This window comes from Phaethon aethereus (genome assembly GCF_964289735.1).
Source record: "Phaethon aethereus genome assembly, chromosome: 7".
NCBI lineage: Eukaryota > Metazoa > Chordata > Aves > Phaethontiformes > Phaethontidae > Phaethon > Phaethon aethereus.
In genome coordinates, this window is record NC_138583.1 from 36,167,181 (window position 1) to 36,183,043 (window position 15,863).

Here is a 15,863-nt window from a genome sequence, read left to right on the forward strand (position 1 = left end):
GAAGGACATCAGCAACATGAGAAATCATGACAGTATATTCCAATTACCAACAGAAATTTTACTACCTGGCTTGGGCGGTGCATGAACAATTTTAGCCGAACGTGATGGTTCTCCAGGGACTGGCGTGTCTTTCTCTGCACAGAGCAGAAGAGAACCCGATTCCACCTTCTGCTTATTCACCTCTTCTTTTGTTTTTCCTGTGTCCTTATCTTCATTCTCCACCTTCTCAGTGTGATCCATACTCAAGGGAGTCAGTTCCGACTGACTGACATGAGATTCACTTTTGTATGCAAAGTCACACGCAACCGCATCCTCTACATGGGAATCCATAGGCTCTTCTGTAAATAACCGAAAACTGCATGAGTGAATTTCACTCTGTATAACCACAGGTCATACTTTGTACAATTAACATTAATTAATTTCCAATTTTACAACTGTTTTCCAACAGAAAAAGTGACTGTTTGCAATAGTCTGAAAACAGAAAGCTTCCTTTATGACCCTGAATTACTAGCACCAACTCATTTATGAGAACAGCTTTATTTTCTCCACTGAACTGGGGTAGTCAACTGATCTCATGCCATAACTTCAAACAAAAAACATGACCAAAAAAACCCAAACACAAACAAAAAAAACCCCTAACACCCACACACAAGGCAAATTATAATGGTTCAGAATCAACACAACAAGGTCCACCACAACTGAGAATAGCTGGTTTTGGTGCTGGATAAATGGGAGGTCACTGTTCAATCAGCTGGAAGAAAAACCCTCTCCCCTGCTTGCTCCTCCTTCTTTCTGCCACTCACTGTCCTGCTTAGTCCTCTCCAGATTATCACTTTATGACAGAGGTAAAAACAGGGTCTAATTCTCCACAGCACCCAGCTAGAAAGCAAGCCCGTGTCCAGAGATTAAAAAGAAAATAAGTTGGTCTATACTAAAAGTAAAGAAATGTATTCTTCAATAGACGAAGTTGGATGCACAATTTGGTCTCTGGGCTACATAGTGCTCTTTATTTACCTACACAAACCTTTATGAAGGGGTCTATATACAAAAATCAAAGTGTATTAGCCATTCAATCACTCAAGCAGGTACTTGATCCTCCTGTCAAACATCAGTATTTGTTTTCAAACACTAAGAATTTCTTACCTTCACTCACTGCTTTTGAAACATCTCCTTTGGAAATAAATTTCAACATTTTCTTCAGAACTTTCTTGTGAGATTTGGAGGTCTGAAAACACAAAGCCTGGCATCTTAAAAAGAAAAAAGACAATTTTTTTGTGAAAAATTATTGCAGAAAAAAATGTTAAGGAACCACTTTTAAAAAATTACACTGTATATGTATTTTTTTAATTATTTCTTAAGTTTCCCTATATTAAGCAGTCAAATATTTTATCAACACTTTTGAGTTATTAAAATTATGTTGCCTCGTACTGCGTTATTATGGCATGTGCTGCGTGTCTATCACTATAATCACTAAAATATGCCAAGATGACCTCAAAAAAGCTTTCCTAGGAGGCTAACACACCAGAATTTTTCACTTATCTGTTTTATAGATACAGCATCGATACTAACTACTAATGCCAGAAAAGTGTATCTATAATATTCATACCTATCCAACTGACGGCCTGTCTTATTTGAGCTACTAGAGCACTGTTTGTGGGATATAGACACACGGGCTCACCAGCAACCCGTGAGCAAGGGAGCAATCACAGGACTCTTGCTTGGACTGCAACCCAGAAGCAAGGGGAAGGGTATGCAATCAGTAGATTGCTTACAGGAAAACACCATGGCGCCGCTGATGTGCCTATGCACAAACCCAACAGCATATATTTAGCATTCAAAGTATCATTAGAAGTACATAAACCTTTCAAGTATTCTGTATTTAAAGCAGTAAACACAAATGGCTGAACATATCTGAAGCAGTCAAATCATTTACAGCAGCATATTTCAAGCTTCTTACCTTATTGTGTATTGAGGACAACACGTTTGATTCATGATGGGTTTGTAGACATACTTTCCACTTCTAAAAATAATAATAAATATGTGTTGATTTTTTGTTGCTTATACTGCAAAATAAATGAAAGGCCAACCTTTTTTGTTAAAATAATATCACAATATTATACGAAGAGTAACAAAAGTTGAGAAGCAAGTTCTTCAGCTTTTTGCTGCTATACTAAAATACTGTCCTTCAAAAATAACCAAACATTTTCCTCTTCAACAGTGTCATGTTACAAAAAGGTCAGAGAGTACTGGACAAATACTTCTATTTTAATTACTTATGGAAACCAGTTAACTGTTTTCACAGACTTAAATTTTTAATCTGGATTCTAAATTGTATCTAAAGTGACAACACGGCTTTGTATTTTCTTTTTAAATTTACCTTCGCCATCCTCTGTCTATGAGATCCTGGTAATCTTGAGCTGTCATTGAATGTGCCCACATACCTGAAATAAATAATACAGTAACACACTTGACTAACCATAGTTATGCTTTCAAATACAAGAAGTTCTACAGAAATATTACTGTAGATCCGAGTAGCTAATGGCAACTTTTGAACAGATGTCTTTCAAGGATTTGGCACATTAATAAACCTCAGAAATTACTGATTTCAACACCCACATTAAGTGTAAAAAAAAACCACAAAAACCCCCAAATAAAACCAACATAAAACCTAGGATGCAATCAATTATATTGTTCTAACTGCACAAGTTAAAAGTTTACCTCTCCACCTGCTACCTTTCCCAGAGATAGACCAACAAAATAACATAATACTGCTCATTAATTTTTTTAAAATCAGTCAGAGACGTCGGGCCAGAAGAACTCTTCCGAGAGGTGCTGAAGCTGACACAGGCCATTCCCAGAGACCCGCCAGAGAGCAACTCCCCAGGCAGCCGCCGAGCTGGGCCGAGCTCGGGGACCACCACCTCTTCACCAGGCAAGAGAACAGAGTCCGCGTCCCGCTGAGCTGGCCGAAGCCAACCTGGACGAGCCACCGCTTGAGAGCCATTGCGCCTCGCCGGGCAGGCTCACTCTTACCTACGGGGGCACCGGGCTGCGACTGGCGGCAGCTCAGGCGGGGCAGTCGCACCTGAGAAGTAAAACCGTACCGAGAGAACGCTCCGGGCGCAAGCCTAACCACATCCCTAGGTAGGGTGCCCATATTACGGCAACAGTAATTAAATCACTTCACTCTCGACGAAGCTTTCCCGTTACCTTTGGTCGTTTGCCCTTAGACTGGAGAAGTACTCCTGTAAAAGCAGACCGTGAGGCGAGGTTTCCCGGTGAGCCCCCGGCCCCACACCGACCTCCTCCCGCTTCGCAGGCTGCCCCGGGAGCCCGCACTGCCGCCGCGCCGCCGGCCCTGGGTAAGGGCTGTCGGGCACTTCCCGGAGGACAGCCGTGGGACGAGCGGAGGCTGCCGCCGTTACCCGCCGCTCGCAGGCCCCCCTCAGCCCCGCTGGCACCAGCTAGGCGCAGCCCCGTAACCCCCAGCCGCCCCCTTCCCCGGCGGCACCGGCGCGGCCCGCTCACGGCTGCCCTCAGAGCTCGCCCTGCTCCCGGGCCGCACCATGGGAGAGGTTGCCGGTCTCGTTCTTGCAGTAGCCGCAGCGGTAGCCATCCTCTCCGCCGAAGTACTCGACGATGCTCGGAGAGCTGCCGGCCGCCGCCATCTACCCCGGTGACCCACTCGCCGCGCCCCGCCGCCCGGCTCAGGACGGCACCCCAAGACCTCCGGAAACAGCCGCCGCCATCTTTGCTACGGGCAAGGCACGGGCAGCGCCCACAGGAAAGAGCGGCCCCGCCATGTTTACCGTGGGCAGCTGCGGCACCTCCCCCATCTTTAGTGAGGGCGGCCGCGCTCCCCCGCCCCCAGGCGCGGTTCCCGCCACAGCAGCCCGGACGGTCCCGTCCCGTCCCGTCCCACCTCCTCCCGCTTACCGGCGGAGACCTTCCCCCGCTCCGAGGCGCAGTAGCCACAGCGGTAGCCCTCCTTCCAGCCCTTGTACTCCACCACGGCGGCAGGCATGGCGCCCGGCGACGCGCTCGCCGCAGCGGCCCTGCCCGCCAGCGCCCCGCCCGGCCGCGGCCCCGCCGGGACGGCGCAGCGGGGATCGCCGCCTTCGGAGGCGCAGGCTGCGGCGCGGCCGGCGGCCCCGACTCCTTGGTCTGCAGGAGCGCGCAGCTCTGGTTCTGCGGTAGATGACCAAAGATGATCAAACTATGTTTTCGCATACCCTGACCCTATTTTATCACTCGAACAGCAGAGCTAGTAGCAGGACAGCAGACCCCTTAGTACCTCCTTCCTCCGCTGCCTGATCAGAAACCCTGCCTCATGGTAAAAGGAAGGAAGAAATCCTAAAAATCTCCAGAGACGGACGTCCTCCAAAGAGCACCTTCCGGAGATGGAGCTAGGCTTTATTTATTTTGAAGAAAATAATGTCATGGCCTAAAATAGCTGTCCTGCCTAAGTTACAAAACCAAGTACACATGAGGGACTTAAGAAAAAAGAAGGAAGAAGTTTTATCTGTAATTGAGACCAAATTTCCAAACTCAAACCTTGATTTCCAGAAGAGTAAGAACAGAAAGACAGTATCAATTTCTCCTGCAGCACCCAAGATCATCTAGATAACAAGGTTATCACAGCAGAGACAGTTAACCACGTAAATTCCACTTGCAGGCTGCTATTTGGGAGTGACAAGCGATGAAAGAAGGGGGATAGCACTTCCTTTTTGTGAAAGCTTGTAAGTGTCAGTAAACTTTATATAAAGTCGCAAACAAAGCCATAATAAATAGAAAGTATATAGTAATAATCCTGTGACAGGTATAAACAGGACCGCTTATATAAATTGTCGAGATGTTCCAATAAAAATAAATTTAATTTTACAATATATACATATAAAAATTTTCTGAAAGAAACATTTTAAAATATTTTCTTTAAGGCACCTGGAGGGGGAACAAAAACAAAAACAAGAGAGAAGACAGTAAGACAATATGCATTAAGATTTGGAACTTACCAAACAACCATGACAATAAAAGAATTCAATCATTTAAAGGATTTCAGAGGGAACCAGGCTGTCTTCCCTCCCTGCTTCCCTAAGTCCTTCTTCAGACTACGCTATTAACAACATCAAGCTGCCAGCGGGTTAAAAAAAAAAAAAGTACAAAACCTAAGGTATGATTCTTCACAGCACTGCATTCCAAGTACAAGTTCCAAACATTAACTCACGTATATCACTTAACTGACCATTGAATGTTAAGGGTTTTTTTTCAGTCAACTACTGCGTAGAAGACTAGCCTGCATTTTGTTCCATGAAAACATCAAGAACATAGAAATGTTCCAGACATTACACAGCTACCCTGCTTATAGTTTTTCTACTTATGAGTCACAGATAGTTTCCCTGCAGTTCTTCCACATACGTAAGGAACTCATGCACTGTATCCTTATTTAGTTTGATTTATTAAAAGAACTTACTTGAAGAATTAAGCTAGCTCCATTTCATCTTCATTTCTATGATAAGGAGGGCTAATCATGGGTTCTGTTATTTCATATGTTTCTACGATCTCCTGGTTTGAGATGACAAGAGTATTGAAGTTACAAGAGCTGAACTATCTCAATTTAATTGCAATCACCACTAGGTAAGTAATAAAGTTTCTCATACTAAAGCACTATTTCAAATTAGTAAGCAACTTCTGCACATTCTGAGTGAGGGACAAAAAAGAAGAGTTGTATGTGCCAAAAACTACTTTTTGTCTAAGATTTATTACAAACAGCAAACAGTGAGGAAATCGTATGGAGAACTTCCCCTCTAGAAGCAAGTATCATGTTTAAGGGAAGAAACAGACTCCGTATTTATGCAGTCCTCATATAAAACAGTAAAGGCAAGTCACTGCTCAACTTAAAAGCACTTAAACTGACCAGGCTTCAAGGATCAAAAATGAAATTGCTACCCCAATTCTCAGTCTTCTTGCAGTTAAAAGCATTCATTAGATCCACCACTGTTCCAGAATCCATAAAATTAAATGTAGTGATAATATATACAGGAACACCTATCCTCATCAGAGTACATAATAGCACAGCTCTTGGATGCATTCTTACACTTTAAAAAAAAAAATTAATCAAAAGTAGGAAGTGCTATCTACTGTACCTTCCATTCTTGATGGTTCAGAGATATGACGACTTGGTTCCGTGCTCCAGCACTATGGTCATCTCTCCGTCCCTCATTGTCTTTTGAAGGCTCTGTTCAAAATACAGTATTTTCATAGTCTTTACACTTGTAAAGTCAGCTTCCTCCAGGAACACAAAAGCTTCACAAAAAGCAAATCAATTGTACATGCTTCACTAAGCTAGTCTCTATCAACAGCCTGTACCACATACTTCTTAAGAAATTTCTTTAGTCATACCTCGTAATAATTTAGAAACCAACTTGTGGTCAAGCATTGGAACAGGCTACCCAGGGAGGTGGTGGAGTCACCATCACTGGAAGTGTTCAAAAAATGTGTAGATGTGGCACTTCAGGATATGGTTTAGTGGGCATGGTGGTGTTGGGTTGATGGTTAGACTTGATGGTCTTTTCCAACCTTAATGATTCTGTGATTTCTCAGAGCCCTAGAAGGGCTTAAGTATTTAATCCTTTGTGAAACCCCACCAAAGTCTTAATCCCATTGATATCCTGTGGAAATGAAAGCCAAAAGACCTTGTATGCAAGATGGCATTTCCTTTTCAACTGTTTTGAAGTTGCAGCACTTCCCAACTCGGACAGACAAAGGAGACACAAAAATATCTTTTCTCAGAAAAGTGTAACAATGTTCATATACTTATTAGCAAAAATATCACTTAAAAGGAAAGTAATAACCTTTTATTTCTCTTATTAGTTTGTATAGATCAACATAATGGCCTTTTTCCATATTTTTATATTTAAAGAGACTCAATCCTTTCAGTTCCTCTCATAAATTTCTTCATGTCTTCAATCACATTCACCAAGTATCTCCGAATCTCTACTCTTACAGCTAAAATATACCTAACACTTTGCGAACACACAAGATGGGTTTTGTTACATCATTGAAAAGTAGCTACAATTACAGTCTTTTAAAGTTAGATTTTACCTATTATTGGCAGTTTATCGTCATCCAGCTTTAATCTTGCAAAACCATCCTAAAAGATAGTAGATTCAGAGTTTCAGAAGTTAGAGCCATCTAATTAGGATAATGCACTGAGATTTCATATTTTTCATTATTATATTACATAATCATAAACAGGCACATATATTGATAAAGAATCTTAACTGACATAGCAAATAAGAAAAATTATTTAAATATAGCACTTATGAATAAAGAATGCAGCTGATATAGGACAGTTGATAACTGTTAGATTATAAAGAGTTTATTTTATTAAAAATTATTATTCATTAAATATACTTGAGTTAACCCTTCATAAGCACATCACTGTTCACTACAAACCTGAATTTAGTCAAAATATATTTGTAAGCTTTTCTCTTTTCCCAAATTAATTTTATTTATTAGACAAATTAAGTACTGTTGGAAGTGCAAATCTACAGATTCGAGAAGAACATAAAACACTGCACTGACATACTTTCCTATAACCTCAATAACTCCTCTATAATCTAAAATACTGTGAGCTAGAATCCCTTTATTGACAGCAAAAATGTCACTATTGTTTTGTTGTTAAATGGACTGTAGTAGAAAAATCTAATAAAAAAATTAGCATGTCAACTCTGTTTTCTTTTTCATTCAATGACCAAAATATCATGGACTGTTTGTAGAAAACAAATCAGGATTCCTAGTATTTACGTCCTAATCTGTCAATATTGAAGCCATAAAAATGAATCAGTATTTCTAGATAATTCTAATATCTAAAATAAGATTGCAAGACCATGTCATGCCTTACCCTTATAATGAAGGACACATGAAAGATGTTTTCCACAGTTCGTGCAAAAGAGTTTGGATCAATCACAAGATCAAAGAAGGAAATAGGTGTATCAGCTAGAGATGCAAAAATGGGTTTGTTAAAAATAACCAAACAGGTGGTGTAGACAGCACTAATATATGTAAACATGATCTTAAGAAAGTGAGTAACTGAACATTTATGTCAATTTAGTTACAATGCTGAATTCCCAGTTGCCTGCAGAAAGAAACAAAGTTGCTAGAGAATATTTTTTTCTTCCATCTTTTGCCACACACATATACATATGCAGTGACTATTTAATTGCCTTCTAAAAAATGGCATGCTCTAATAAAAGAAGAGGGCAGGATTTAAATTTACTTTGCAATCAAACAGCAACTGATTATTGTTCATAAAAAAAATACAGACAGTTTATATCCTTCAACATAAAGACTTCTACTGGCAAACACCACCTAATTTTGTTTCTATAGTTTAACCAGTCTCTTAACTGTAGAAGAGTATTCATTTTCTCAAATTAATGCTTTAAGAGTTTAATTGAATCATACTTACGATCATTTTTAAAATGAGTTTGCAATAATCCCAAAATCCTCTCTACTTCTTTTTCTGTAGCTTCCTGGTGAGACTCTTCCATTTTTTTTAACTGGATAAAAGAAACATAGTTTTATCTCAAATAACCACTGTTGTAAGACAAGAATATGAAAAGGGCCTTTTATGAACATATAATTTAAAAGATGTTTTCTCTCTATGTCACGCATGCACAGTTACAGACACACTTAGGCAAACATGAGACAACTTACAAAGTGCTTTAGGAACCAATTCCCATTTTACAATATCAAACGGAAAGGTCACAGTTTGTATGTTTTGAGCCTATTTACAGGTCTGCCCTTGGGTTACCCCTAGTGGTACACTGTAAGTTTACTGAAGTTTATTTATAAGCACAGAAGGGCAGTGCAACTGAACTGATCTTCAACATTCTTTTCGGAAAAGGCACCCAAGTTTACGTGTAAGAAAGATCATGGCATGAAGTCTGATATGGTCAAAAGACACGATTATTGTGACTTTACAGATTTGTTCATTATCTGTAAACCAGGGTATTCCAAATCATCCTTCAAGTACTGTCATCAGCAGAGTACCAAATTCACTTTTCAAGTACAGTCTCCAGTAACCTGTTTGCTATTCCTGTTAACCATCACTTTCCCTTTGACCACCTTGCAATAAAGCAAGCTACACAAACTTTCACACATATAACCACGTATCTAACACAGATTAACATGTGTGCTGACCTTCAGTGTTTACCTAAGCAAACCACAAAGAGCAGTCACTTGCTTATCGAAGCAACTCTCTCAAACACTGCAGGTCCTCTTCTTCTCAGCACAAACTGTATCAGAATAATTTCTATCACTATTTGGATTATTACGAAGTAGGCTGTCTTTGAAAGACATACTCAATGTTTTGCCTCTATGTACTGGCATTATCAGCCAGAGGTTCCCCATAACAACATGGTTTATTTTTTTTTCAAAGTTTCAAATACAAGCCTCTCCGTAAGTATTCTCAAACTTTCACCTTTCTGCCAGAGTAAGACAGAAAGAATAGGGAAACAGAAAGCAGGGAAAATACTGGACAAGTAAGCTAATTAGTTTGCTGCTGTTAACCACATTTCTGTGCAAATGCCACACACAGTTAGACACTTTTAAAAGAAAAGTTGAAAACACACTAATGTAAAGAAGTTTTTTTGTTTCCTTTCCAAGCAATGAGCACCAGAGCAAATAAGCTAATCTGAACTTAAAAAAAATCAGCCTGTTAATCCTATTTCTGAATTTGAAATCAGTCTCTAAATGCTATTTCCTTCCACTCAATGAAATACTGCAGTCCACACAAAACAAATCAAGAAGCCTAATAATTAAGTCTGAATCTTTTTGTACTACACAGTTCGTAACTACAAAACCCAAAACAACATTAACAGAAAGGTTTACAAGTCACCTGTAATAGCTATGCCATAACAAATCTTTACTAAAGATAACACTTCACAAACCTGAGCAGGCATTGCCCGTTTTTCTTCTCCTCCTGTAACCTTTTTCTGCCTCTCAATCCGTTGTCTTGGTACAGGAGGATCAGACTTGAAAGATCCCAACCTAACCAAAATAAAAGAACATATATATGGAAATATGTTTTACATTGTATGCTAAGAAATCTATACACTAAGCAGTTCATCTCCTGATAGAAGTGCAAAGTAATGACCGATATCTAAAAATAAAGCTTCATCACATTTTGAGATTTCTGTGAATAACCATCCCCAAAAGTTGCTCCCAATATATGTTGGCAGCCTCATACCAGAATTTTCAACAGGATTTATAAAATTTGATGCCATTATTCTAACTTTTTTTTTTTAACTGAAAACTTTAAATCTACTTTTCTTAAAACTACTTAGGAAATGAAACAGAGTATGTGGTTCATACCCTCTAATGCCTCTCTCTGAATTTATTACAAACTTTTCTGCCTGAAGACTCTCTCCATACATTATCTATCTACTGTTTAGTTTCTGTAAGTTCAGGATTGCAGTAAGCTTTTAAAAAAAAAAAGGCAAACACAAATTTAGAAAATATAGTCAATCAATAGAACATTCAGTACACTAGAAGAAATCCAAAGTTTCTTGTTAAACAATGTGAGTGTAATATACATGCTAGATTTAGGCACTTTCTTGAAGTGCTTACCTCTCTCCAATGACTATATAAGGAACTTAGGCTCCTAACTTTGGCTGCCTTGAATCTCCAAGTTAAATGCCTAAAGGAGAGAGTGTGAATCGAGACTCAATTCAAGTTAGTTCAGCAGTACCCAAAAATTCTGCAGCACATATTTTTCCATATCTTGGGCGAGTTGCAATTGCTCAATTTCACGGACTGACCATGAAAAAAAACAAAACAACTCGGGCTTCAGATAAGAATAGATGGAGTCAGAAATAAGTAGTGCTTTTCCTAAACTGAGGACTATGCTTTATTATTTAAAATTAACATCTTGCTAATATTCACACATCCTCCATCAAAAGCAGCCCATCATTACTTAAGAAGTCAAAATGCAACTAGTGAGAAAAAAAAGTCTTTCTTGCAGTCAGTTTTGTCTTTAAGACCATAAAAACGATTGGAAAATACACTTTTCCTTTAAAGCTTACAGCTTGAAGGTGCAAACCTAAGTTTGAAATATCTCAACTAGCTACCCAACATTAAATATCAAATACTGCATGATCAAGTTGTTATAAGCAACTCTTACAATTACAGTGATACTTACAGTGGAACAAGTGTAAAAGCATAGACAACTGAATACTATTCTATCAGCTCTACTGTTGATAATTTAGTTGAACTAGATCCTGCTATTGTAGACAGACTGAGATGTTTAAATTGGACTGTTGTCTGTAAGCCAGGTGACTAAGGGTCATTTGACAGCAGCTAAAAAGCTCCTACTAAATGGGTTGCCTACACAATAAGGAAGGATGATACTGATTCTGCATAAGGCCACTGACCAGTAATCAGGCGATTTCTTCTGAAGGCAGAGCTAGAAATCAAGACTCTAAAAGACAACCCACTAACACAGATGTACAAGAACAACTGTTGGTCTCTTCATTATAATACAATCATCAGGTAAAAGATAGAGACCCTGATGGACTGACCCTTCCATAACTGTCTGGGAAAAAAAAAAAAACAACCCCAAACAACAAGGTTTCTCTATTCATGATTCTGGCTGCAGCTTGTACAGGGACAGAAAGATGAGAGAAGAGTCAGCTTTTAAAGGAAAGAGGGTCATTTCTACTGGTTTTGGTCTGGAACAGGTAAATCAAGAATAACTTGCTATCTCTACTAGTTACAAGTGCTATTATTTTGTATTCAAGCCAAATCAAAATCAAAGAGAGAAATATTATTAAATATTTTCGAGCCAAGGAGTTCACTGTACCATAAGAACAGAGACCACGCAGAAGTTCTTGTTGACACTCTGTGACCTGAGATTAAACTCCAGTCAAGCCCAGGGTATTAAAAGATAAGAATCAATTAAGGCCATTAGCTTGTGCTGCAGTATATAGGATTTCCTTAAATAAACTTACATATAGTGAAAAGAAGGTGCTCTTCTGAAGTACTTTTCTGTTTCTTCTCCCAGTTTATGCCAGGCATTACTAGGTAAATAGCCACCTGAAACGCTCTCAGAATCACTATCATTTTCTTCTACTTCTATGCGATTTATACCCATGAAGGTTAGCTACAAAAGAAAAAAGCTGCAATGAAAATTCACTTTGAGAAAGATCAGTAGATACATTAATGGTGAAATACCATATAATGGTGTCTGTCCTGCTAAATTAGTATTTAGTATCACTGCATAAGAACCTTGACTTTCCTGAATATGCTGTCAAAACAGAAAAACACTCACATACAGACTTGTTGTGTTCAGCAAGAATTAACAAGCAATGAAAAAAAGATCTATAGGTAAATAAAACTGCCTATATTCCCACAGAAATTCAGTGATGTGTGAAGTAGCAAAGCATTACTTAAATTGCACTATAAAGCTAAAACATCTCACCGTTTCTGAATACCACATACTTCCAGGAATCCTAGCTCTGCAAATACCATAAAACAACTTATTTGGCCCAACCATGCATCCACCAATCCAGACATCCCCAGGAAAACTTCAATAAAACAATTGAACTTGATAGTTTTTTATATTGACCGAAGACTCTGAATCCTTATTAATCTACTGTAACATAAGAGAGAATTTTCAGGGCAGGGGTAAAGCCTGCTTCAAAGCTATTCTGAACTGACTCTTCCCAGTCGCAGTACGAAGAGGCAAACATGTCAAGTCTAAAAGCATGCAAGCAATCCAAAATCCCATTTCATGTCAGTGACACAGGGCCTTGAGAACTTCATCCAAAACCATATAAAGCAGGATAAAGAAACTACAAAACAGTTGAGTATAAAAAAAGTGCACAAGACTACCTTAAGAGCACAAACTGACTGAACTGTGATAAAGTAGCAGCAATGCAACAAAGCAGGAGAGTATGTCTGCATTTTAGGTTAGGTTTTCCCCTATGCATATGGGAAAAGCTTAATACACAGTTTAAAACAATTAACAACACTAACCTGAAAGCTAATCATAGAAATTCATTAGAATAGTGTTAAATTCCATCAGAACTGTCATGTACTGCCTGACAATCTGAGGCTTTTATTTTACGATTCTGTAACAAACAGGGCAAACCTCTAGCAAAACTGGTGGCAAATTCAGAGTCTAGAACTTACCAAGTCTTCTGCAAATGCTAGTGAATCAAATGCTGTCATCTCAGAGTGCAACTCATTGGCCTTCTCCTTTCCTAGATTTGATGCTAAGACAAGAAATTGGGCATCCAGCGCAGCCTCTCGTGCACAAGAAACTGTTGCAGAAAAGATTTTATGTTAATAACATGAAATTGTCAAAAATATATTACTAAAATTTAGCATATATACTACCCTAGGTATAGAGCTTTGTAAATCATTTTATTGCAATGACCTCTAACACAATTACTTACATAATCCTTATAATAACATCTGCATTGAAATAAAGAGATAGAAAAGGAGAGGATGACATTGACAAAGGCAAGCATGGAAAAATAACACATTATCTTAAAGAATAAAATACATTTTTCATTGACATGTTTTCCATCCCTCCGAGTGAGACGACCGCCTCTACACTATGATCTTTTATATGTACTACTTACATATATTGTATGTAGTCAGAGTCAAGATAAAGCAAAGAGTATTTCTAAGCGAAAATAAACACTGAAGTAATGATTTTTATTTTCTCATATCAACTTATTCAAACAATTCCTCTTCAACTAAACATACCTATTTCAAGTAATACTGTAATAATTCTGACAAGATACTTGGACTTCAACTTCGTTCTTTTGCCCGTTTTTGTTTACACGGCATCATTGCCACACACTTGGCCAGCTGTCAAGCAAACACTTCTAATAAGGACCACAGAATTTGTTTTACCTCCACTAAACAGTTTATTGGCTTCTTCCAAAGCTTCTGTCAGTCTGTTGCTTTTTGAACTCAGCATATCCTCACGATTTTCTGGGAGGAAGGGACACAAATGAAATCCTAAATTACTTAAATATAGAAGCGTCAAGAAATACATACTTACACCTTAATCACAACTGTCTGGTTTGTAGCCCATCATACACACAAAAATACCAAGTACAGCTATAGTACATTCATTGCCAGATTATGTAAGCTCCAATTTTATTAATGCTTATGCATTAACTCAGGTTGAAGTAGTAATTTTGCATTTACTTCAAGGGAGTAAGATTGACATAGTTGAATTTACATCAGCAGATGCCAGATTCCTCTTGGTTCCAGTAAAGTATGTCTATCCGTGTCAAAGCAGCTACCGGATACCATAGTTTTCTGTATGTTACTCATCCTACCCGTAAGTTATTAAGGATTTTCATGAAGAAACAAACAAACCCGCAAAACTGCATGCTTGGCGATTTCCAAAGACCACCATGTCAAACACAGTTACTTAGATGTAACGGTATACATAAGAAGGCTTTCAGATGTTCAATTCTTAACAGCTACTCACAGCACTGCTTTTAGGGACGTACACCATACTCAATGCACTGACATACCACTGTTGTTGTTCTGCATAAACACAGACCGGATCATCCACAAACTGCATTGTATTCTCTTGTAAAACAACCCTACAAATTTAGCAAGGGTGCAGAAAACAACCGACACCACACGTTGTTGAATTTGGCAGCGCTTAATCTAACAACCACTGTCACGCTTTCATGAGAAAAACCAGCACACTCCAAACGTGCACGGGAGAGGTACTGAGACACCTATCTAGAGAGGTGCTAGCACTGTCTGGAAAGCTTAAGAATAACTTTTTGGTCCAGGCAGATACTGGCACCTGCAGTTTCAAATCAAAGCTCAAACATCATGAGTGCAAAATTAAAGGCTTTCAGTCTACCACAGCTGATAGTTCCTCTGCATCAATGCAGTCACACACGTTAAGTGCCGGTAAATCTCTCATAACCCCCCTACCCCTGGGCGTGCAAATGCTTCCTGGGAGGCAAATGCCGGTCTAACTACAGGCCCAAAATTTTAGCAGTCCACGGAACTGGGGAGCTCCCACGAACGCTTGATGAGTCACTCAAAACAACAGGGCCGGGCTACCAGCCTGGCTCCCAAACGACTGCCCCGGCGCCCACCCAGAGCCCCCACTTCCCCGGCACAAAGAGGCACCGTCCCACTGTGGGAAAGGGGCGCGCGCCCCGGGGCCGGGCACAGGCCGGAGGCCCGCACGGCGGGCGAGGCGGCTGCGGATGGGAGCCGCGCCCCGGTCTTACGCTGCACGCTGTAGATGAGCTCGCGGTACTGGTTCCGGATCACCCTCCTGCTGCGCTCATCGCCGGCGCCCTCGGCGCTCCCCGGCTGCCCGGGATTCTCGCCCTCCGCCTCCGGCTCCTCGCCCTCGTCCCCGGAGGCCGGCGGGCGGCTCGACAACCGCCGCTGCCTGTGTTGGGGCACGGCGCCGTTGCGCGAGGTGGACGGCGGTGAGGGGCGGCCGCACTCCACGCCCGAGCTCCCCGAGGAGGAGAAATCACGGCTTCCACTCGCCTCCGACATCGCTGGTCGGCGCCCCGGGCCCTCACCGGCCGCCGCGGAAGAGGCGCGGGAGGCCGCCGCCGCCGCCCGGGCAGCCCGGCCCCGCGGAAGGCGCCAAGGCCGCGGAGCCACCGCTACCGGTCGCGACGGCGGCCCGAGAGGGCCAAACTCACGGGGGAGGGGAGGAGAGGGGCGGGGCGGCGCGGCGGGAAGGGGCGGGGCCAAGCTCGCCACACAGCCCTCTCTGGAGCGAGCGGGCGCTGCTCCCGTTGCCGCCCCGTGAGGTCGCTGCTGGGGTGGGAGGCGAGGGGAGGCTGGCGGCT

General features: G+C 41.0%; 2 protein-coding genes across 2 annotated transcripts in view; both read right to left on the reverse strand.

The window, feature by feature from the left end:
• ATE1 (arginyltransferase 1) overlaps nt 1–3,819 on the reverse strand; it is a gene marked incomplete at its 3' end in the record, with an annotated part of 83,872 nt that extends 80,053 nt beyond the window's left edge. Inside the window, exons 1-5 of the mRNA XM_082002170.1 lie at nt 3,566–3,819; nt 2,378–2,441; nt 1,958–2,020; nt 1,144–1,247; nt 66–338 (exon numbers count right to left, since the gene is read on the reverse strand). Coding sequence (XP_081858296.1) covers nt 66–338; nt 1,144–1,247; nt 1,958–2,020; nt 2,378–2,441; nt 3,566–3,668 — 607 coding nt within the window. The 5' untranslated portion in view covers nt 3,669–3,819. The remainder of the gene's footprint in view (nt 1–65; nt 339–1,143; nt 1,248–1,957; nt 2,021–2,377; nt 2,442–3,565) is intronic.
• Nucleotides 3,820–4,468: 649 nt separating this feature from the next.
• On the reverse strand, nt 4,469–15,561 carry NSMCE4A (NSE4 homolog A, SMC5-SMC6 complex component; the record flags this gene model as incomplete). Its single annotated transcript, XM_082002608.1, has 10 exons — nt 4,469–5,562; nt 6,144–6,235; nt 7,102–7,150; nt 7,904–7,998; nt 8,468–8,558; nt 9,951–10,050; nt 12,009–12,160; nt 13,192–13,322; nt 13,924–14,004; nt 15,282–15,561. 10 exons carry the CDS (start codon nt 15,559–15,561, stop codon nt 5,479–5,481), a joined length of 1,155 nt encoding a protein of 384 aa, XP_081858734.1. The 3' UTR covers nt 4,469–5,478.
• Nucleotides 15,562–15,863: the final 302 nt, after the last annotated feature.